The sequence below is a fragment of the Pecten maximus genome, chromosome 2 (genome assembly GCF_902652985.1).
Source record: "Pecten maximus chromosome 2, xPecMax1.1, whole genome shotgun sequence".
Classification (NCBI taxonomy): domain Eukaryota; kingdom Metazoa; phylum Mollusca; class Bivalvia; order Pectinida; family Pectinidae; genus Pecten; species Pecten maximus.
In genome coordinates this window covers 46,598,432-46,623,314 of record NC_047016.1, presented here as the reverse complement: position 1 = coordinate 46,623,314, position 24,883 = coordinate 46,598,432, and the positions used below count along the sequence as shown (strand labels likewise).

At 35.1% G+C, this 24,883-nt stretch overlaps 3 protein-coding genes across 3 annotated transcripts in view; 2 read left to right on the top strand and 1 right to left on the bottom strand.

Annotated features, from left to right (window-relative positions):
* Nucleotides 1-58: 58 nt before the first annotated feature.
* Nucleotides 59-12,122, top strand: LOC117322285 (zinc finger protein 808-like). Its single transcript, XM_033877099.1, has 2 exons — nt 59-184; nt 2,697-12,122. Exon 2 carries the CDS (start codon nt 2,759-2,761, stop codon nt 4,928-4,930), a length of 2,172 nt encoding a protein of 723 aa, XP_033732990.1. The 5' UTR covers nt 59-184; nt 2,697-2,758; the 3' UTR covers nt 4,931-12,122.
* A 1,551-nt stretch (nt 12,123-13,673) lies between these two features.
* LOC117322286 lies at nt 13,674-17,278 on the bottom strand. The gene is made up of 3 exons (XM_033877101.1): nt 17,191-17,278; nt 15,213-16,816; nt 13,674-14,716 (listed from the first exon to the last, which is right to left on the bottom strand). The coding sequence occupies exon 2, from the start codon at nt 16,794-16,796 to the stop codon at nt 15,828-15,830; it is 969 nt and encodes a 322-aa protein (XP_033732992.1). The 5' UTR covers nt 16,797-16,816; nt 17,191-17,278; the 3' UTR covers nt 13,674-14,716; nt 15,213-15,827.
* Nucleotides 17,279-17,688: 410 nt separating this feature from the next.
* LOC117322284 (ubiquitin-conjugating enzyme E2 Z-like) overlaps nt 17,689-24,883 on the top strand; it is an 18,753-nt gene continuing 11,558 nt past the window's right edge. The window contains exons 1-4 of the mRNA XM_033877098.1: nt 17,689-18,004; nt 23,189-23,373; nt 23,732-23,804; nt 24,404-24,591. Of these exons, the coding sequence (XP_033732989.1) occupies nt 23,210-23,373; nt 23,732-23,804; nt 24,404-24,591 (425 nt within the window). The 5' untranslated portion in view covers nt 17,689-18,004; nt 23,189-23,209. The remainder of the gene's footprint in view (nt 18,005-23,188; nt 23,374-23,731; nt 23,805-24,403; nt 24,592-24,883) is intronic.

Here is a 24,883-nt window from a genome sequence, read left to right as displayed (position 1 = left end):
GAATACGTATCTACTGTAGTAAGCTAAATTGTGAGGAATATTATTCGAAGGGACATAACTCTTACATACAATTTATGTAGAACTCTCCTGCACGGAAGTTGAGAATTTTACCTTCCGCAGACGAACAAACGAAAATTATTAGAAATGGATATGCCATAAAAAACATATTACCGGCGTAGTGATGGTAGGTTTGTCATATTTTGTTAATATATTTGTAATCATAAATGGTCTCAATTATGGAAAATTCCGATAGAGACCCTGAAGTCAGTCTTATTATTATGATTGCATGTGGTAATTCGGATGTGGGAATCTGAATGACATTTTTGTCAAAATATTTCACAGGGTTTTCACTGGCCCTGTTTACACTTGTGAACTTGGTTGGGAGTAAATCTAATGTGAAATATATTCTATCTAGAAATGGACGCATGGGATGATACATAAGTTTTATACTGCATTAAAAGGAGAGTTTAACTCGATACTGTAAATAGCTTGCCTAGCTATAAGCCTGATGAATCTTGAATTAAGTCAATGTCCAGCGGTCATGCCGATGGCCAGGATTATTTTTTCCGAAAGCCGATGACAAAGTCAACCCAAAATAGAAACATCTGACTCCGAATTTATGGCGACAAGTGTTTGATTTCGTACAAATCGTCAAAAATCACAGGCATAATAATGATTGAATATGCATAAATTAATAGACTCGAAATATAATACCAGAGACCTATATTAATGAAAGAAACTTTTTTATGATAATTGAATTAAGAAGATAAGTATGCATATAAGGTTAGATAATGCAGACAATGGATGAGTGAATCTGTGTGATGAAGACTCTAAATATAATTTAATGCGAAACTACAGATAGCTGGTAAATGGGAATATGAAACTACACAAAAATGTGATATAAGTTGTGAAATACAAATTGGTTTGAAATTATAAATACAGTGTAAGATGTTATCAGTCCCCTACTATGGCAAGCCGTTTGGGTTTTTACCTATTAAATACAGATATCTGTATTCAAAATAAAGATATCATTATTAATATAAAAATTAAAGATATCTAATTCAAATAGAGAGATCTCTATTTTAAATAAAGATATCTTTAATTGGACAAGAATTAAAGATATTTAAAATAAAGATATTTCAATTACAATTAAAGATATCTGTAATTCAAATAGAGATATCTGAATTTGAAATAGAGATATCTGTAATTTAAAAGAAGATATCTCTATTTTCAGTAGAAATAGAGTTATCTCTATTTGAATTAAAGATATCTTTATTTGACATGAAATAGAGATATCTGTATTTAACCATCAAATAGGAAAAACGACTGCTCCCTTGATTCTCCCTTTTGTGCATGACAGAAGTAATCTGGCCATCTGTATTTAACCATCAAATAGGAAAAAACGACTGCTCCCTTGATTCTCCCTTTTGCGCATGACGGAAGTAAAGCAGTAGTGACGCAAAATGGCGGGCTGCTTTCAATGGTACTGCGTATAACCGCAACAGTTCGCTATATTTACCGTAGAACAGTTGCCATGTTCTGTTCTTTAGAAATCCCCTCCAAGTAGCAAGTTTATCGGTTTAGACCTACATCTCTCATGCATGCATATGGGATCCGGATAGTCCAATTTAATTACAAGCGTTTCGTTAACACTGATCAGGATTAGGGAGTAATCATTATTTTCTTTGTGTTTCAATATTAATCTTCGCACTGAGCAAACACGTGTAAATACAGATATTTAAAATAGAGATATCTTTAATTGAATTAGAGATATCTGTATTTGAATTAGAGATATCTGTATTTAAAATGAAGACATCTCTATTTAAACAAAATTAAAGATATCTCTATTTAAAATAGGGATATCTTTAATTCAAATAGAGATATCTCTATTTTAAATAAAGATATCTTTAATTGGACAAGAATTAAAGATATTTAAAATGAAGATATCTCAATTGCAATTAAAGATATCTGTAATTCAAATAGAGATATCTGAATTTGAAATAGAGATATCTGTAATTTAAAAGAAGATATCTCTATTTTCAGTAGAAATAGAGATATCTGTATTTAAATTAGACATCTTTATTTAAATAGAGATATCTTTATTTAAATTACAGATATCTCTAATTAAATAGAGATATCTTCATTTTAAATAGAGATATCTTTAATTAAATAGAGATATCTTCATTTCAATAGGTAAAAACCCAAACGGCTTGCCATACCCCTACTGGTGAAACCAGGGGTCGAAAAAAGGTTTCCTCTCTGTTCGTCTTGTACTTATGTATGTAATGTCAAAGTTTGATCAGTGCTCCACCGGCTTCGTTCCTTGAGGGATTTCAATCACAGTCATAAAGGACCATAACTTTGGTTTTGGGGTCAATGTCACTGTTACTGTTTTTTGCGACAGCCAGTAGGGGACATGCATTTTTAGAACAAATTACTGTTCATGCATCAGAAAAATATCAGATGACCAATTCTTACTGAGTGTTGAAGGAAACACATGCCATTATATTAGTGGCGAGACAATTAACCTATCAATCATCTCTTGCCACCTGTTTTTGAGCCTGTGTTATTGAAGAGTCAATATATCACTTTTACATGCACTCCTTGTGACAGTATGTTTGAACAATCATAGCTACTGTGACACTGGGCCTCTTGTTTAAGTTTTTAAAAAGATACAATTTTTTTTCTATTTTCAGAGGAAGACCAAGATGTTGCTGTTCTGATCCATGTAACTTCAAATATAAAGTGACTCTAGAAGATGGAAGGTACTGCATATCAGAATTCTGGATATTCACCAACATTACAGCATCCACAACATCATGGAAATTCTACAACACCAGTTTCAAACCCATCAAGTCCAGTAACTTCCAGTTTAAGCATTAAAGCTTCATCAAATGGAGGCCAAACACCTTCACCAAACACACAAAACTGTCACTATAGTCACAATGGAAATAACTCTCCAGCAACAAACCAACCGGGATTCTTGAATCAACATCTTGTTCCCAGCACTCTGGCAGTCATGTCTGGGATGAAACCGCATGGGAGTGGAATCCCAGGGTCTGTTTCAAGTTCAAGGCCTCAAACTACCTCTGTGATGAGCCATGGTCAAAATTTGAACCTTGATGGACAGAACCTTCCAGCAGATGTGATGTTTGGTGTTCACAACAATAAAGCCCCTGAACCACTTCCTTTGGTAGATCCTAGTCTTGCTTTTCAGAAGACATTAAGAGCCGATCCTCAGTTTACGTCTTATTTTGAACAATTGCAATCCAGTAATAATAATGATGGACAATCTGGCCCAAGTAGAAGCACTCTCATTGAAGAAAAGATGTTTCAGATTTTTAAACAGCAAATGGGTTATGATTTAACAAGTGAAAATCAGAACAAATCTTTGACTTCCACAAGCCAAGTTAATCCGGAGGGGAATGAGAATGTAAGCCAAGTGAATATGCTTTCACAAAACTTACAGACAAGCTCACAAGCTGGATCTGCGTGCATTGATTCAGATTCCTATGAAGATAAGGCAGACAACGGTAATAGCAGTATGAAACCAGGGGAGATAACCAATTCATGGGGAACCATCTTGCCATCAATGGCCATGATGACAGGGATAAGACCTAAAAATAGAAAAGACATTGATCACAATGATGAAGAATATCAGGGGAAGAAAAAGAAGAAGAAAACGGACAAATCACAACATTCAAAGCCAGATATACCTGAATATTCTAGTATAAATGTGAATGGTTTAGGACTTGTGGCAGCTGCTGCAGCAGTAGCACAGCGAACTACAGAAAGTAGTGTTCCGTTACCGCAGTCTGGTCCCGAAATGTTAGCCCTCACAAACACTCAACCTATGTTTCCCACCACATACCAAGGCTTTCATGAGACCATGATGGCCGCTAACAACATCAGTGGTCAGAGTGGGAAGGTACGACAGAACATTGATGGACCTGTCTCCTGTGATGTCTGTGGTATCATGTGTGCAAATAATTTTGGTCTGTCTCTCCACAAAAAATCTCACATAAATCAGACGTTTAAATGCAGAGAATGTAGCTTTTCTGCAAACACTGTTACACAATTAAGACTGCACGAGAAGTATGTACATAGCACGGTGAACTCTAGTTCCACAGGGATGGACTTTCAACAGAACAATCTAGGACTTGGTACTAGTTGCAATAATACTGACTTTAATACGCAGCAACCTCAACATAAGTCAAGCACAGTGTTAGATACAAACGCATCGAACAATGAAAGAGCTAACTATCCATTCCAGTGTTCAGTATGTGATGGAGCGTTCCGCAGGAAGCAGGATCTCACTCGCCATCTGCAGGTTCATAAAAATATCCATAAGTGTAATATTTGTCAGGAAGGATTCCCCACCAAGCAGAAACTGGCAGCACATACAGCTGAAAGTCACCAGCCGGGAATGTTTTCATGCTATCAGTGTCTCGCACAGTTTGCTCATCCAGTTCACCTGCAGCTTCACCTAAATATCTGTAACCAGAGCACCACATCAGCTATACAGAAGAGGTGGAAAAATGTGGAGCAAAGCACAGAAGAAGAAGAGGATAAAAACAAACATAACGTGTGCAACGTGTGTGGAAAAGGCTTTAAAATGGTTCACTATCTCAAGTCACACATGAGGACACACACTGGGGAAAGACCTTTCTCCTGTCACATCTGTTTCAAATCATTCTCCCAAAGGTCCACACTTAAAGTGCACAATCGTATCCATACAGGCGAGAAGCCTTATCAGTGCAGCATGTGTACAAAGGCATTCTCAGTCAGGCTGTATCTTCAGGCACACATACGCACACATACCGGCGAGCGGCCGTACAAATGTAATATCTGTAACCGTTCGTTTAGTCAGAGGTCCTCTCTGGTCACCCACACCAAGCGGCATGACGGATTCTCAAACGGCCATCAATAAGCAGCTGTAGTTCAAGAAGAGCAATCATCTATATACATTCACAGAGTGGTATCACATTGTACAGGAGTTGGTCAACCATATTTATTGGCTTGTACCATTAAGTCATCCTAAATTTTAATTTTTGGCTGAAGCACCAAAGTGAACTCGGGCCATCACTTGCATTGTCCATTGTCCGTCCGTCAGTTCCAAGTCATATTATATATTCTTTAACAGAAAACTGAATGACCAAAATAATTTCAAATTAATTATCCATCATATATCTTCAGAACCAGGGAATCAAATTCAGTTATTAAAACTGAAGTTACTAAAAGTTGAGTTTATTGCTATGAAGGGCTCAAAATAATTAGGAAGCTTAAAATAAAAAGGACATTTTAAGTAATTTACTCTTGCAATGATTGTTATCGTTTGGTCTGGCAAATTTGAGAAATCATCCTGTCATAATGTTATAATTTAAGTTAAATGCAGCATGATATTGGATCAGAGGTGTTTGGCTTACAATAGGCACGCAATCCCTTCAAAGCTTAGGCCTGCTCAACAGAAATCCCAGAACAGATGGCAAAAAGCTTTAATTGGTTTGAATCATTATGATCACACTTAATTACTTATCAAATAAAGACAATGCATTTGTATTCTATATCATGAAATTGGTGCAGCCCCTGTCATAGGAGGGGTAAAATGGACTCAAATTCAAGAACTTTTGGTGTTTAAAATGATTCATCAAGACCCCCACTATCAAATCACTTCTTTTGGTCTCATACCGACACCGTAGTAATCAATTTGTGTCTGCATTTAGGTGAGCTAATTAGGTCCATGGGAATCACTTGGTGTGCCTGTCTGGTGACCTATTTAGGCCCCATGGGCCTCTTAGCTTGATTGTGTTATGTGAGAATGTCCTCCAATAGAAAAACCTATATCTGTTTTCAAGTAACCAGATGCTTTATTTCCATTAAATATTGTTTCAATTTAATTATTAGCTCACCTGATCCGAAGGAACAAGGTGAGCTAATATAATTATATGCCATACTGCGGTGTCTGTTGTCCGTCCATCAGTGCAGCCTGTTAACAATTTAAAAAACAATTTCTTCCCCTTAAGTACTGATTGGAATTTAACCTAATTTGACTGGAAGCATCTGTACATGCAAGTGTTTAATTGGGATTCAAAAAGCTACAAATGTTGGGGCTGAGGTGTGGGGGCCAAAAGGGAATGATTTGGCTAGCGCTATATTGCTATAAACTAATTCTTCTCTGGAATGTGATGAATATCACTCATATTTGACTGGTTGCATACCTAGGTGATGGGAATTCAAAATGTTATAAATTGTGGGGCTTCACTCCTCTTGCTACATTACTTTTACATGAAAGAAGGATTTCAGTTCGCGTTCAATCCTCATGTCAAATTTCATCTATAGCTGGAGTTATGCCACAGGCAATAGTAGTATGAAGTCATGGTACCATCCACATATGACCTCAGATGTTGCATGGGTGTTTATCATCCAACCAACCAGCAACAGAAAGCATAATGCTTTTCATATAGTGACCATGAAATCTCTGGACTGACAATGCAACCTTTCAATTTGAATGAGAACAGGCAATACATCCACTACTATCATTCTAGTTCCATATCTCGTCTCTATCATCCTTATATGAAAGCACATGTTCACTTCATGCCTTTTTACAAGACTATAAAAGCACAGTGTTGAATGGCAGATCCCAAACCAGGAAAAACAACTAGAATTTTTAATGTGACTTTTGCCATAATCACATCGTATAGCCAGGTGAGCGATTCAGGACCTTTGGGCCTCTTGTTATGTTTTTAATCTGAGTGTTACGAGTCTCACCTGATATAAATGGTATTTAGTCATCATTTTATATTCTGACATTGTTAACAAGATATGATAAGAACACATATTGGTGATACATATATATGTACCTCATGATAGAAATATTGGTATCAAAATTAAACGACAAAATAATTTTTAATATAGTAATAAAAGGAAGATGAGCATTGATATTTGAAGACACAGTATTGTTATGAAATATGTTATTCTATCTTCGCTAACCAAGAGTTCCAGTTGTATATGTACGGACAGAACCTGTGGCTAGCGAAAATGATAAAAGTTACTTATATCTGCTATTTCATATAGCACTCATGTTGTCAATTATTGAAAATTATACTGGTAGTGTTCTGTATATCTGCTGTTATATATATATTATATCGTTGTTTATGAACTCTTTCATGTGTATTATATACACTGCAGTGTTATATTGAAATACATTTTTAGGATCAACCATTCACTTATCAATGTTTTTTTGTTTTATTATGTGAAGTCAAGTCACTTATGTATTTTACAAATTTATAGATGATACACACACTATATATATAATGTTAATTACTGTAAAGCTGTTATGTTGATTGAAGCTAATTAATGGGTATATGTTTTTATGTACCGTATATGTGGTAAATATATTGATTTTTTTACACCTTCTGTTCTACAACCTCCAAATAAACCAACAAACTTTTTGTTTCCATTTGAAATTGTTTCAGTCTTAAATTATTGTGTAAGATTAATTAGGAACTAGTGGCATGGCATTAACGATTGAAGTGCACTGTACTTACAATTGAATTGTGCCACCTGAACAAATTGGTAAATTCTCCTTTGTCGATTTGATCTTTTGTTTACTGTTGCTTACCAACATAATCATGAACATGGTATACACACAGGTCATGTTTGTAAACAAATTTGTTTCATATGCGCAAGATATTTAGACTAAATATTTAAAACCCTAAATATTTTTTCAGCTAATGATCATACTGGTTCACATGGGTAGCCTGGGTATATATAGATGTGAGCACATGCCTGCTTGTGTATGTTTGTGTGAGCACGTGCTGTTAAGCATGTTTGTGTGAGCACATGCTGTTGAGCATATTTTTGTGAGCACATGCTGTTGAGCATGTTTGTTTGAGCACATGCTGTTGAGCATGTTTTTGTGAGCACATGCTGTTGAGCATGTTTGTGTGAGCACATGCTGTTGAGCATGTTTGTGTGAGCACATGCTGTTGAGCATGTTTTTGTGAGCACATGCTGCTTGAGCATGTTTTTGTGAGCACATGCTGTTGAGCATTTTGGTTCACATCTATGAGGCTTGGGTAGTTATAGATATGAGCACATACCTGCTTGAGCATGTTAACTGTGTTTGCTTGAGCCTTTTGGTTCACATCTACAAAGCTTGGGTAGTTATAGATGTGAGCACATGCCTGCTTGAGCATGTTAACAGCGTTTGCTTGAGCGTTTTGGTTCCCATCTAGGAAACTTGGGTAGGTATAGATGTGAGCACATGTTTGCCTGAGCATTTTGGTTCACAACACAGCTGGAAAGCTTGTCTTGTGTATAGATATGTGAGCACACGTCTAACTGAGCATGCTTGTATATATGTGAATACATGCCTACTTGAGCATTTTGGTTAATATTTGGAAAGCTCATCTATGTACAGATGTGAGCACATGCCTACTTGAGCATGTTTGTTCACATCTTGGTAACTTGGGTATGAATAGATGCAAGCATATGCTTTATTGAGCATGTTTGCATTGCTGTGAGCACATGTCTACTTATATAATTAAGCATTTTGGTTCATATTTTGGTAGCCTATCTATGAATAGATGTGAGCACATGTCTACATGAGCTTATTTGTATAGATGTGAACACATGTCTACATAAGCTTATTTGTATAGATGTGAGCACATGCCTGCTTTAGCACATTGGTTCACATGGGTTATTTTTTATAGGTTTAGATGGAGCATATGCCTACTTGAGCATTCTGGTTCAAATCTGGGAAGCTTGCCCATGTATAGTGCGAGCACCTCTAACTGAGCATGCTTGTATAGCTGTGAGCACATGCCTGTTTGAGCATGTTTATTGTTAACACATACCTGCTTGTGCATTTTGGTTCACATCTAGGAATCTTGCTCATGTATAGGCGATACACATATGTATACTTGAGCATGTTCGTTTACATCTGGGAAATTTGGCTATGTATAGATGTGAATACATGTCTAGGTAAGCATATTGGTTCACATGGGTAGCAATTATAGGTATAGATGCTAGTTCCTTCCTACTTTAGCACGATTGTTTACATCTGGAAAGCTTGTGTATGTATAGGTGTGAGCACATGTCTACTTGAGCATGTTGGTCCACATTTGGGGTTCTTGACTGTGTAGATGCGAGCACATGCCTGCTCCAACATTTTTGTTCACATTATTCTTTGTAAAGCTTGGCATTGTATACATCAATTATATTTAAGCACATGCCTGCTTGAGCAGGTAGGGAGGTGTACACATGGCTACATTCATATTTGTTAAGATAATGAATCAGAATACCGGTAAATACCCAGTTTTGTGTGTATGTGAGGATGTGCGACTGTATTTGCATGCAACAGTTTATGTAATATGCTAGTGTTAGTGGCCAGGTTAATATATGTACATGTGATATTTAATTTAAATACCTACATGAAAATTTATGAAAGGATCTGAAACTATGTAAACAATAACATGCATTATGTTGCAAGATCTGCATGCATTTATGATACATTGTGCAAAGATGAAATGTTTTTATCTAGGTCGTGTTTTAACACCGAAATTTATAGTTGATAGAATAGATAGTTACCGTTTAACAGTTTTAGTGTTTATCTACAAAATGTCATATCATTGATTCATATCAATAATATTGATAAAGGGATATCTGTTATCACCAGTTTGAAATGTGCATGTATACTTTAAGAAGAGCATGCACAACTTGAATGCTTTTAGAATCTAAATTTTTCAATAGAAGAGCAGAAATTTTTCATTATCCAATCTAATATTCCAGGTACAATGTAATTCAGAACTTTTTCTCCTCATTTGTATTCAGTCGAGAGCTCATACAAGAAAATTATTTTTACATTCTAAATAATGAAAGGAATTTATTTCCCAGATATATTGCTCCAAAAATACGTTACTCACAAAATAGAAATAACAATAAATGAAAATGACCCTTGCAAATATTTAAAATTCTGGTGTTCCTAGAAAAAAACCTTTTAGAAATTTTTTATTGTGACTTTAATACATGTACATTCTATGTGCTTTTTACAAGCAGCAATGAATGTGAAACTGTTTTACAAAGTGATTATGTTGTCCAAAATTATAAATCCTTCCTTTCAAAAAGAACTGTCATTACTTTGTTTGGCATCTAATGAAAGTGCAGTTATTTCTCCAAAACATTAGGGACTTCTAATGATCGATATTTCTGGTTTGAATTCATGATTTCATAAATTCCCTAAATATTGATGTTATATTGGTATCAATCCATGGGATATCAGATTTTGTAGATAAATAATGTATATATACATACTCTATAACAGACAGTATAGAAAAAAATTGTCCTTTCATTCTTCTTCTGATGGTCATCTTTTCAAATAGCTTCCTTTTTCTGTGGTCCATCCATCGTTAAGTTTTTGTTATTGCGATTTGTCAGACAAACGTAATGGTCTGATAGAATCTTCCCCTTCCTTTGAGTGCGACGAAGAATTCCCAACCCTCTGGTGATATTCTTGGTTGTGTAATCCTAGCTAAAGCCTAAGGTTAGACAACCAAGAATGTCACCGCAAAGGTTGAAGATTTCTCCATCACCCGTCTCCCAAGGTAGGGAATTTTTTCATATATTAAACCTTAGGCAACGAGTGACAAAATACCTTTGGGAATCCTGTGTAGTCATTTAGTCTTCATGGTTCTTATGTATAACTGTCAAATTTAATTAAAGTGTACCTCATATTTTGAAATCCAAAAGGTAACTAGGTTCTGCTATACATGAAATGTAGATATTGTCCATCTTTCAATAGATTACACAGTTGATGGAATTGTTCAAACAGATTCAATGATTGACATGCGACCTTACCTTCCCTACCAAATATGGAGTATCAATAATATTGATCCAATATTATTGGGCATTCATATATATGAACAGTATGAAAGGTTTTTTTTTTAAATAAAAGCAAGAAAATATATACAAGGCCAATTGGTGTGGAACCACTTATGAAATGTTACCAAGTTTTAAGCAATGATTTTATACTTTTTTTACACTACTTTTTATTTGAAAGATTTTACGTGTACAGATTTATTACCAAATAGGCTTTTCAGAGCAATGCATGCAGACTGTTGAGCATGATGGTGCTGAACAGACAAGGATTATTTTTCATCTTGATGCGTCCTATACAATATCTCTCTTCAAATAAGCCCCCCCCCCCCTTTTTCCGCACAATTAAATTTTTGCAGCCGAATACTGTTCAATGAATTCAGTGAAAAATACATGCAATTAAATTGGAGGCTGTTAAACATCTTTCTGCTGTCTGGGGAAAACTTAAATGTTTTTGAGAAGACAATACCATGCATGTACATGTATGTGAAACCTGTTATTATGTAAGCACATCAGATATGATGTACATAGTAAAAGATTGATTTTGTACCATGTAAATGTATCTTTCTAAATTGTTGGTAAACGATACTTTCCGTTTGCCATATCACTGGTATATTTGTTAGGTGGTCATCTGACCACTCTAGGTTACATGTATAGGAAATATATATGGTTGTGACAGTGAATTATATAGAATACTTATGTTTGGCAATAGAATTGTTTACCCTGAAGGTGAATAGGAAGTTGCCACTCGTAGTATTGAAGCTTTTTTTTGTATGGTATCATGTTTTCCAATATTTTTATGACATAGGGTCATTAAGTAGAGGTGTAATACAATGTTCATCCATCATAGTCACTATGCTATTGTAGCAAGGTGTACTTATTCAGCATTTTTGCCTAAAAACATTCAAAGTTCTTGTATCCAAATTAATTTTGATATCCAACTGTGGTCTAGAAAGTGTACACTGCAAATGCCCAAACCGGGTTTTATTATTTTAAACTTATCAATGACAATGGAAGTTTCTATATGCGAATACCAAAACTGTCAGAAAATATTGTTGTTTTCTTCAACAATCAATACTTGATCACCATAACTCTAGTGGTGTTTTTGGGAATACATACCTGGTTATTAGAGATTCCCATGTGTGTGTACCCACCCATCATAAATTCATGCACATTAAAATTAAAAATCATTTTTATATGTAATTTGTCTATACATTGGTAGCTATACATTAAAAGTCTAAAAGTGATTGCTTTGCTCGTTTATATTGAATGAATTACCTGGTCAAGATTATTTACCTATCAAATCCAACACTTATGGGGTTGTTTCAACAGCAAATTGAGTCGAATTGAACAAATATTCTCGAAGCCTATCGATTCGAACTATGCTGTTGATGTTATTTTAGCTGCTTGTAAATTCCAACTACACATGCGCGAAAAATGCATGTTTCAGGGCTATTGTATCAAATATATTGCATAAATAGCCATGTCATTTTGCTCACAAGTTTCTAAAGCACGAAATAGGAGCATTAGTTTGACCCAAATTTGATTTTATAATAAATACATTCTATTTTGACCAAGAAATGCAAATGGTGGTCGTGAATAATATCACACAAATAAGGCATTTAAGGAGGCATGTCGAACGTCAAAACTGCTCTTATTAGACACAATAAAGACATAGCAAGGAGTCTTTTTTGAAAAAAAAATGTTAAAACTGTTGAGTTTGGGGTAATGGATACATATTTAAAGGCCCAAACCTACCAGTTAAACAATTTGTCTTAAAAAGATCTTTCTTACCAAGATTGGATGTCTTAAAAGTATTAAATAGGAGCATCTTTATCGATTTAAATGCCTTCTTTTATGCCATTTTGTGCAATATTATTTACAGCCGCCATTTCAAGGTCAAAACAAGTGTTATACATACACAAAATCCGGTCAAACAAATGCTCCTATCTTGTGGGAAAGAAACTTGTGAGCATAACACTCGACATCTTTTCCGATATGATTATGTATGCGATTTAGAATTATTTCATATTCCTTGTTGAAGAGCGATTTCGGACGGAATTACAGCAAGTCATGTTCCATTCTGCATATTCCAGGGGTTGCGTTCACACATGGTCTACTCTGAGCTAACTTATCAAGATCCTACCCCTTGAATTTTCCAAGTCGTCTTTATAGGTTTTATAAACCCTAGTGAATTCCAGCATGTCCCTTCTGATGTCCACAACCCAAATGGTAAATTGGAATTACTTCCTGTCAAACATTTGTGTTTCAAAATAGACACTGGCTTAAAAGAAAAATTTATGCCAGTTAATCAGTAATGACCACACTTCAAAACATTACAATGAAAGATGAATTCAGAAAAAGACAAAGAATTTTCACAACATATCTGAATGGAAGTAATTCTGATTTGTCAAACATTTGACACATCTTGCATTCAAATTTGACAATGAAGCATTTATAATTTCAAAAGAATTACTAGTAAAATCTCAAATTTCTAGGAATTTTGCGATGCTTCCTAAATCAAATTACTGCTGTCGGACAGCAGATTTACCAAAACTTCCCGTTTTTACCATGAATAGGCGATCCATCCAAATACTATAATCCTTCCTTATAACCGAGGATTAGTCTGAACACATTGAACTTTATTAAAATAGTTTATTAATATCATCCGGTATCTTCAGGGGTTCATAACTGATGAAATTAATAAAGAAATTTAATCAATTCAATATTAAAGACTTTTACCATAACAGACAAAGGCCAAAATCAACACGACACACATACCAATACTAACCCAAAGAGTGTTCTACATGTTTATTGTACATGTACTGCATCTTTTTTTTCTGAATGGCAAATGACATCCACTTAAATGATGTACATGTTTAGATATAAACCTACCTGCAAGTAATTAAGTTATGTTGCAGACCGCGTACACTTTGGCTATCCATCCACATATCAATAGACCAATTCATTATCTGGCTCAATCCTTATCAATTTCAAAGGATTGACAGAAAAGTATTCAATTTTATTTATAATGTGGTGTGTTCCAGGCCAGCTGTCTCTATATAGAGTGACGACGATTTCCGATTGTTCTTCAAGCTACTGACAAGATTTAATTCTTACATTTTGTTTGAAATATCTATTAATCAACTAACTTCGTCAAAATAGAAATTTGGGAATCTGTAAATGAAGTATAGTTTAACCTCCTCAAATGATTAAAAAAAATTGCAAAAATTAAATCTCGATATCTTCTGCTTTTTCAGAACCTACCTAGCTACCTACCAAACCACTAAGAAACTACTAAGTTCGATATCAACAACACCACCTTTCACATGAACTTCCAAGGTCAGTCTGCTTGTCCACATAAGAAACCTGAAACATATTTCTGCAAAGCAACCACAAAGTTATAACAAAAAATAATACTTAACAGTCACAATGTTTTATTCAAATCAACAGATGATGATTAATAACGGTGATTAATCTACATTCAAACCATCAGTTCCATGAAAAAGAAAAGGATTTAAATGCAGTACAAACAATATTTACAAGCTTATGGTTAACAAAATACTATACATGTATGATCAAGTGAAAATGAAAACTATTTGATTCAAAATCTTGGTCAATAATGTTTTTTGTGTCAACCCGACTGGAGATTTTTTTTTATGTTTGTACACTAAACAAAGCACTATTCTTCCTTCTTTAAACTTTATCAACCTTTGACCTACCACATTTCTCAATACTACCATATTCCTTGGACTTTAATGACCTACCACCTTTTTCAATACTACCATATTCCTTTTACACTTTGTTCATTCTTGTTTGAGCACTGCAGGCCACAGGTTAGCTGAATAGTAAAAATTAACAAATCAGTCATAATCTCCTTTTAAAAGATACTATATATGCATTTTTTTCTCAAATTCATACGAACTTGTGTACATTTAATAAACTGGGTTTCCAGTTGTACTTCGTAATTCTGTTTTCTTGTGTACAACACCAATGACCTTAAGATATTATGATTTACACTTTTTCTTTACGAAATGCTGATTTACGTTAGTAGCAAGTAATAATGGTGAGTTTAACATATCCTTGTAAAGGAACATTTTTTGCTTTAACAATTACACATTTTTTACTTCATACCACCATTCATGGATACTTTCAAGCATAACAAGAAAATGTAAAATAATAGTCTTTTAGACAATATTACTAGCATATTATATAACAAGATATTTTTTACAGTACAAAAAATATTTCATTCATTTCACAATCTACACTCATTATACAGATTAATGTGCCCAAATTATAGCCTCCCAAACAGATCCCAAGCGTACAAGGGACCTTACCAAATAAGGCAAGTCCAAGAGTGCAATGGACAGGGTCCCAGGGCTTCTCCACACAGCAATCATCGCTCAACTCAAGATCAGGACCTGTGAAAGAGAACTAGAAATATTCATCAGTACTGGTTTCTTAAAAAAACATCAATGATTATGCGTAAATGTAGCAGGAACCAATTTGAAGAAATAAAGAATTCACACTGGAGTTGGAAAAAAGGTATCGACTTTTGTAGCACTTTGTTTGATAATATGTCTAAAGTATACATTTCAATGAATATCTCTATTATTATCAAACTGGTTCAGGCTTTACAATGTGGTGTGGCTTTTTGAAAATAATTATTACATACTTTTAATAAAAAAATAATTGCAAATGTTATTTCTTTAAAAACCATTTACAGCTTGTTTTATCAGAGCATAACAGTAAACATCATGATACTGTTATACCACCTGAAAAGTCGTTGCTTGGTCAGTCAACTTCAGTAGCGAATTAGCACGGTTCTTGGCAGAATCACCAACACATCCTGGAATACGGCATGAACTGCCTGTCCGCATGCTGTATTCACATGTCGTTTAGCGACACGAATTGGAAGCACATCTGATATTTCAGAAGCCTCTCTTTGATGTTCATGCATCGTCAATTGACTTTGCATTTTTTGAGCAATGGGAGCAGAATTCCAGAGATGCATGTCCATTGTCTACATGCAAGCAAACTCCAGCTCTGGAAGTGTTCTTCTTTGTACGCTTTGCAGTATCGTGGTGCTCCATATAGTCATGATCAAGATTAGCACCACGTTTCCTTCTATTGAAAGATGTTGAAAGTGTTACATTCTGAACATTTGGAATGTTCTGCAATAAGCTGGACAATGCACTTTGATTAGCAAGTACACTTTTCAAATATTGTACCTCATCTTCCAATACTCGTTGACACTCTTCCATCCTGGTCTGGTTCAGTTTCAAATCGTCATTTTCAGTACGTAATTCATCAACAGTGTCCTCCAGGGTTTTTATGAAAGCCTTTTTCTTTTCACGGTTAATTTTTGCCTGAACAGCATTTTTCTTGTTTCTTCTTGACAGAGCTTCAACGATTTCACCATCAGAGTCAAAATCTTGGTTAGACGAAACCACTTTTATAACTTTAACATTTGGTGCTGGCATAGGCAATATTGTCTTGACAAGTGGTAGTGGTTTTGATTTGACTTCAACATCATGCGGTTTTGTCGTTTGTCCATTCGATTCAATTGAATTTCTAGCTCTGAGGACGCGCACCCGATTCTTCATTTCAGGTTTATTTAAAATTGTACATGGAGAATTGTTCTTCACAGCCTGATCCAAAACACTTTCAACTGCTACAGTTGTCTCAGGACTTGGTGTCCTTGACGTGGACGAAAGATAACCCATCAGTTCAGCATCATCAAATAGTTCAAAGCCAGATTTGTTTGCAATGCCAGAATCCATGCACTCCGGACTTTCGCTTCCCATGCTCATACCACTGTCGGATTGGTGACTTGGTGAATTCTTTAAAGTTTCAAGTTCTTCGTCGGCAGAATCCACGGATGATGGGACACTGCCAAAGTTGAAATCGACGTTGATCATTCCGGTGTCCAGGAGTTCATCTAACAAACAAACATCAGACTCGGGTGACAAAAGCATTGAACTCATATTGAAACAATAAGTTGGTTTTCATGCAATTCTCAACTTTTTGTTTCCGGTAATTTGTCAAAGATAACGCGCAGAGAAAAAGAGATATTCCCCACAATTCAGTCTGAATATAACGTGTCAAGTCTAAATCAGACTTATCGTTTTCACAAATCGTCATTCAATATTTCACAACAACGTGGCGGCGTTGTCAAAAACACTTGCCTAGTCTAATTTTGAAACAAGTTCTCTTTCTTCAATATCAATCAAATTAAATTTTCAGGTATAAAGAACCTGATAAACGTATCGAATGTTACTTTCAGTCAATAATTTGGGACAAAACTATGTTCACCTTTACCTAGTATCAAAGTATGTAGGTCTGTATTCTGCCGTAGTGTCCCCGTCCGGTAATTTTCAATATCTAATGCTTCGCGCAAGAAAATCTGACTTTATAGCAATCAAAACGTTCGACAAACGTTTCCTTCGATCAGCAAAAACTACCTTGTTTTGATTGGTCATTAGTGCACGCTTCTCTTTTTTGATTGGTTACTTAAAATTAGAAATTACGCTAAGGGGAATTCCGTTCTGATTCTGGAGTCAACCAAACGCTTAAACCAATTTACCATCCATACTTTAGTATCTGTGCGCCGAGAAAAGAGTTTCAAATTTATGATGGACTGAATTATAATGAAAAATGCTTTGAGATTTGTTCATATTAAGATAGAATAGCATTACTATTGAGATATTTATTCCTCTTTTTCTTTCTAAAAAATATCACTGTCTTAGCTTTGTCCAATGGAAATAGTTATAGAATTTGCCGCACTTGAACAGGATGTAGAATTGTGTATCCTAATATTTGACATTTGCTGGTTGATATCATTTCGGGTGTAACTACGTTTACACACCAATTGTTATTGAATCGACACGTGTGATTATAGTTGGACACGTATTTTTGCTTTTGTGAATGACTTAATTAGCTGCTGAGAATAAGATGTGTTTTACCAACTCGCACTGACAACTTCATAAAAAAAATCTTGGTTTCACTTTCATTAGTGCGATCATACGATGTTCAACAGCTATGCATTTGGTTCGAGGTGCTAACGTATAATAGCTTATACAACAAGGAACAGTATATACTTCCTCGTCCAAAGAAAAACACACGCCGAGTAAGTATAACACGTTAAAAATCTATGTAAAAATAAAGTGTTGCTGGACTTACAAGATTTATAGTACAGAAGCTGTCAGACTTGTGAACAAGAACTGTTGGCGTTCTGAAATGTGAGATGTTCTGTAGCGGAAATGGACTGGGCCGAACGCCAGTGACCAGATAGCTTAAATAGTTAGATTTTGGAGGTCCAAGGATCAAATATTGGCCTGGTTGTTATATTCTCCCTCTCCTGTTACATTTGGCGTCCTAATTAAATTCCCATGGAGCTGGTATAGGATCTCGTGTGTCTTCTGGATCGAAGACTTTATTGAAGGCGGGAGGAATGCAGCGAAACTGAACTGGGCTGTCAAATGCTGGTTGCCATGTTATAGAGCATCCATCTAGAATTCAGAGGTCCTGGGTTCGAGTCCCGGTCTTGTCATTGAATTTTCCATCTCCTGTTACAGTTCTATTACAGCAGTGCATAAGTAGAACTACCACCAACTTTCTTCAAATGAATGAACTTGACCTATAATCAAGGTCACAGGGGTCAAATAGGATAAAATATTCCAATAGCTTTCAATAAGAAAGAGGCCCAGGGACTTGATATAAGGTCTGTAGAATGCTTAGGTGAACGGCTAACAAGTTTGTTCAAATGAATGACCTTGACCTTCATTCAAGATCGCATGCATCAAATAGACTAAAATATTTCTATGACTTATTTTCAATAACCAAAAGGTCCAGAGACCTAATGTTTTGATTGTAGCATGCCTGGGTAAAGGCTAGGAAGTTTGCTCAAATGAATGACCTTTACCATAATTTAAGTTTGAAAGAGATAAATTGGCCAAAGTGTTTAAAAAAACTAATGAAAGTGATACACTTGTTCTTAATTATGTGTATAAATAGGATTACTGGATAGCAGGTGAGGGATTGGGGTCCATTGGACTCTTGTTTCAATATTTTTCATAGGAATTCAAAGAAAAAAAATGTGGGAAAATGGTAATATATAATTTAAAGTACACAATCAATATACTTAAATGTAAACAGACTAAAATTTCCTGAACATAGACACATTTGTTAATATTTTTGTGTTTAAAGAAATGATTCGGTGTAATCTAAAAATGATTTGGTGAAAAATAATTAATACAAAAATAGTGAAATGCCTTACATTACCATGACCATGGTAAAGGGCAACGCTCTGCTCCACGGCAAACGCCCTGCATCACGCGCCCTGCCGCGTGGTTCACTTTACCATGGGCTTCACTTTACCATGCTACACAGGTGTTGTAGATTTGTATGATACAGGTGTTGTAGATTTGTATGTTACAGGTGTTGTAGATTTGTATGTTGCAGGTGTTGTAGATTTGTATTATACATAATTATGTTGTAGATTTGTATGATACTGGTGTTGGAGATTTGTATGACTCAAGTGTTGTAGATTTGTATTATACAGGTGTTGTAGATTTGTATGTTACAGGTGTTGTAGATTTGTATGATACAGGTGTTGTAGATTTGTATGATACAGGTGTTGTAGATTTGTATGTTACAGGTGTTGTAGATTTGTATGTTACAGGTGTTGTAGATTTGTATGATACAGGTGTTGTAGATTTGTATGTTACAGGTGTTGTAGATTTGTATGTTACAGGTGTTGTAGATTTGTATGTTACAGGTGTTGTAGATTTGTATGATACAGGTGTTGTAGATTTGTATAATACTGGTGTTGTAGATTTGTATGATACAGGTGTTGTAGATTTGTGTGATACAGGTGTTGTAGATTTGTATTGTATAGGAGTTGTAGATTTGTATGATACAGGTGTTGTAGATTTGTATGTTACAGGTGTTGTAGATTTGTATGTTACAGGTGTTGTAGATTTGTATGTTACAGGTGTTGTAGATTTGTATGATACAGGTGTTGTAGATTTGTATAATACTGGTGTTGTAGATTTGTATGATACAGGTGTTGTAGATTTGTGTGATACAGGTGTTGTAGATTTGTATTGTATAGGAGTTGTAGATTTGTATGACTCAGGTGTTGTAGATTTGTATGATACAGGTGTTGTAGATTTGTATGATACAGGTGTTGTAGATTTGTATTGTATAGGAGTTGTTGATTTGTATGACTCAGGTGTTGTAGATTTGTATGATACAGGTGTTGTAGATTTGTATGTTACAGGTGTTGTAGATTTGTATGATACAGGTGTTGTAGATTTGTGTGATACAGGTGTTGTAGATTTGTATTGTATAGGAGTTGTAGATTTGTATGACTCAGGTGTTGTAGATTTGTATGATACAGGTGTTGTAGATTTGTATGATACATGGTGTTGTAGATTTGTATGATACTGGTGTTGGAGATTTGTATGATACAGGTGTTGTAGATTTGTATGATACAGGTGTTGGAGATTTGTATGATACTGGTGTTGGAGATTTGTATGATACAGGTGTTAGAGATTTGTATGATACTGGTGTTGGAGATTTGTATGACTCAGGTGTTGTAGATTTGTATGATACAGGTGTTGTAGATTTGTATGTTACAGGTGTTGTAGATTTGTATGATACAGGTGTTGTAGATTTGTATAATACTGGTGTTGTAGATTTGTATGATACAGGTGTTGTAGATTTGTATTGTATAGGAGTTGTAGATTTGTATGACTCAGGTGTTGTAGATTTGTATGATACAGGTGTTGTAGATTTGTATGATACAGGTGTTGTAGATTTGTGTGATACAGGTGTTGTAGATTTGTATGATACAGGTATTGTAGATTTGTATGATACATGTGTTGTAGATTTGTATGATACAGGTGTTGTAGATTTGTATGATACATGGTGTTGTAGATTTGTATGATACTGGTGTTGGAGATTTGTATGATACAGGTGTTGTAGATTTGTATAATACAGGTGTTGTAGATTTGTATAATACTGGTGTTGTAGATTTGTATGATACAGGTGTTGTAGATTTGTATGTTACAGGTGTTGTAGATTTGTGTGATACAGGTGTTGTAGATTTGTATTGTATAGGTGTTGTAGATTTGTATGATACAGGTGTTGTAGATTTGTATGATACAGGTGTTGTAGATTTGTATAATAATGGTGTTGTAGATTTGTATGATACAGGTGTTGTAGTTTTGTATTGTATAGGTGTTGTAGATTTGTATGACGCATGATCAGGTGTTGTAGATTTGTATGACTCAGGTGTTGTAGATTTGTATGATACAGGTGTTGTAGATTTGTATTATACAGGTGTTGTAGATTTGTATGATACAGGTGTTGTAGATTTGTATGATACAGGTGTTGTAGATTTGTATTATACAGGTGTTGTAGATTTGTGTGATACAGGTGTTGTAGATTTGTATGATACAGGTGTTGTAGATTTGTATGATACAGGTGTTGTAGATTTGTATGTTACAGGTGTTGTAGATTTGTATGATACAGGTGTTGTAGATTTGTATGACTCAAGTGTTGTAGATTTGTATAATACAGGTGTTGTAGATTTGTATGATACTGGTGTTGTAGATTTGTATAATACAGGTGTTGTAGATTTGTATGATAATGGTGTTGTAGATTTGTATAATACAGGTGTTGTAGATTTGTATGATACTGGTGTTGTAGATTTGTATAATACAGGTGTTGTAGATTTGTATGATACAGGTGTTGTAGATTTGTATGATACTGGTGTTGTAGATTTGTATAATACAGGTGTTGGAGATTTGTATGATACAGGTGTTGTAGATTTGTATGACTCAAGTGTTGTAGATTTGTATAATACAGGTGTTGTAGATTTGTATGACTCAAGTGTTGTAGATTTATATAATACAGGTGTTGTAGATTTGTATGATACTGGTGTTGTAGATTTGTATGATACAGGTGTTGGAGATTTGTATGATACAGGTGTTGTAGATTTGTATGACTCAAGTGTTGTAGATTTGTATAATACAGGTGTTGTAGATTTGTATGATACTGGTGTTGTAGATTTGTATAATACAGGTGTTGTAGATTTGTATGATACAGGTGTTGTAGATTTGTATTATACTGGTGTTGTAGATTTGTATAATACAGGTGTTGTAGATTTGTATTATACTGGTGTTGTAGATTTGTATAATACAGGTGTTGTAGATTTGTATGATACAGGTGTTGTAGATTTGTATGATACAGGTATTGTAGATTTGTATGATACAGGTGTTGTAGATTTGTATGATACAGGTGTTGTAGAATTGTATAATAATGGTGTTGTAGATTTGTATGATACAGATGTTGTAGATTTGTATGATACAGGTGTTGTAGATTTGTATTATACAGGTGTTGTAGATTTGTGTGATACAGGTGTTGTAGATTTGTATGATACAGGTGTTGTAGATTTGTATGATACAGGTGTTGTAGATTTGTATGATACAGGTGTTGTAGATTTGTGTGATACAGGTGTTGTAGATTTGTATGATACAGGTATTGTAGATTTGTATGATACAGGTGTTGTAGATTTGTATGATACAGGTGTCGTAGATTTGTATGATACAGGTATTGTAGATTTGTATGATACAGGTATTGTAGATTTGTATGATACAGGTGTTGTAGATTTGTATGATACAGGTGTCGTAGATTTGTATGATACAGGTATTGTAGATTTGTATGATACAGGTGTTGTAGATTTGTATGATACAGGTGTTGTAGATTTGTATGATACAGGTACGGTGTTGTAGATTTGTATGATACAGGTGTTGTAGATTTGTATAATAATGGTGTTGTAGATTTGTATAATAATGGTGTTGTAGATTTGTATGATACAGGTGTTGTAGATTTGTATGATACAGGTGTTGTAGATTTGTATGTTACAGGTGTTGTAGATTTGTATGATACAGGTACGGTGTTGTAGATTTGTATGATACAGGTACGGTGTTATAGATTTGTATGATACAGGTGTTGTAGATTTGTATAATAATGGTGTTGTAGATTTGTATTATACAGATATTGTAGATTTGTATGATACAGGTGTTGTAGATTTGTATAATAATGGTGTTGTAGATTTGTATGATACAGGTGTTGTAGATTTGTATGATACATGTGTTGTAGATTTGTATGATACAGGTGTTGGAGATTTCTATTATACAGGTGTTGTAGATTTGTATGATACTGGTGTTGGAGATTTCTATTATACAAGTGTTGTAGATTTGTATGAAACTGATGTTAAGAGATTTGTTTCATACTAATGTAGGTTTGTTTCGAAGCATGGGCCATGGCGACATCCAGCAATGATAAAGAAAGCACCGTGGACCTTCTCCAGACTGATGAACATGTCAGTTTAGTGCCCGCCCAGCCACAGTCATCCTGGGACCCCTGTCAGAGCACTGACTGGGATAATGAGTCTCCCACCACACAATGTATCCTCCGTATCAAAAGGTAACATCTTCATCCTCCGTATCAAAAGGTAACATCTTCATCCTCCGTATCAAAAGGTAACATCTTCATCCTCCGTATCAAAAGGTAGCATCTTCACGGACATCACAATTAACTCTATCACTGTACCATAACATCAAGTCATACACTTCATTAGAGTTTGTAGGCAGTTTAGTTTAAGGGGTCAAAGGTCACACTTGGCCAATCTAAATTAATGTATGTATCACATACTCCAGTTACTTTTGAGAGAGTGTGGTATATCTTTTAAAAATGTAAACTTTATTTATTTTACAACAATTGCGATAACAACATATGATTATGAATGTGTTCAATATTTTCAAAGCATTGTTTTCCATTACAGGGACATAATGACAATATTTAACGAGCCCCCACCCGGCATTATCATTATCCCAGACAAGGATGACATCACTAAGGTAGGGCCCGAGACACAACCTGGTAAAGGTACCTCCGGGTCAGAAAATGGAAGATAAAAAATTTAGTCAATTAGTTCCTGGTTTGCCCCCTACATGACTTTGCTAGCTCTCTTGTCACCCACTGTAGCTGGTCTTCTGTAGGTGTAAGAAAAGAAAAGATGTGCCCCACATGAAAGGCTGAGCCCAAAAGAAAATATGCTGTTAAATGTTTACTGAAGTACTTGTTGGATTTTTCATTACATATAAAAATAAATGTTTAGCTTTTGACATCATCAGGCTAATTAGGAAAGAAAATGTTGAATATTCCTGTAAATCCTTAGGTGGGTGTTAGGGGAAGAATGTGGTGAATGAGGAAGTCGATGAGTAGTGCAGTATTGGGCAACTCATTGTTTCCAAGACTTCTCTATTCCAGCCATTATGCAGACTCATTGCGCATCCTGTTATATTAGTGCTATGATTGTCAATGCCACTTTGCCATACATACAGATGCTTGTAACCTTTGCTATGAACATTTTGGTAAATTGTCTATGAATACTCCACTGTTCCTTGTACATTGTTGTCTTTGTTGTGTAGTCTTTATCCACATACTGATGTTACAGATTCATGCCTTAATCACTGGACCCTTTGACACCCCATACGAAGGTGGATTCTTCTGTTTCTTAATCCGTTGTCCGCCTGACTACCCCATACGACCTCCAAGGGTCAAACTCCTGACCACAGGTGACAAACAAGTTCGATTTAACCCAAACTTCTATAAGAACGGCAAAGTGTGTCTCAGTATATTAGGGTAAGTACATTTGACATTGTATATCAAATTTATAAGTATATAAGTTTAATTTTGAATATGGTTGAATGAAATTGTGCCAAATTTGATCAGTAGATTCTTCTTTCTTTCTTTCTTCTGATTCTTTGCACTAAGTGTAAGGAACAACAACTCGAGTTAGAGATTGACAGTCTATAGCTTGTCCCTATTGAATATTCAGACCCATGTAACATTCAAGATGGCCACATTGGCATGTAGTTGGTATGTAACTTCAGTATTTCAGAGATTTTGGGTCAAGGTCAAGGTAACTGTCACT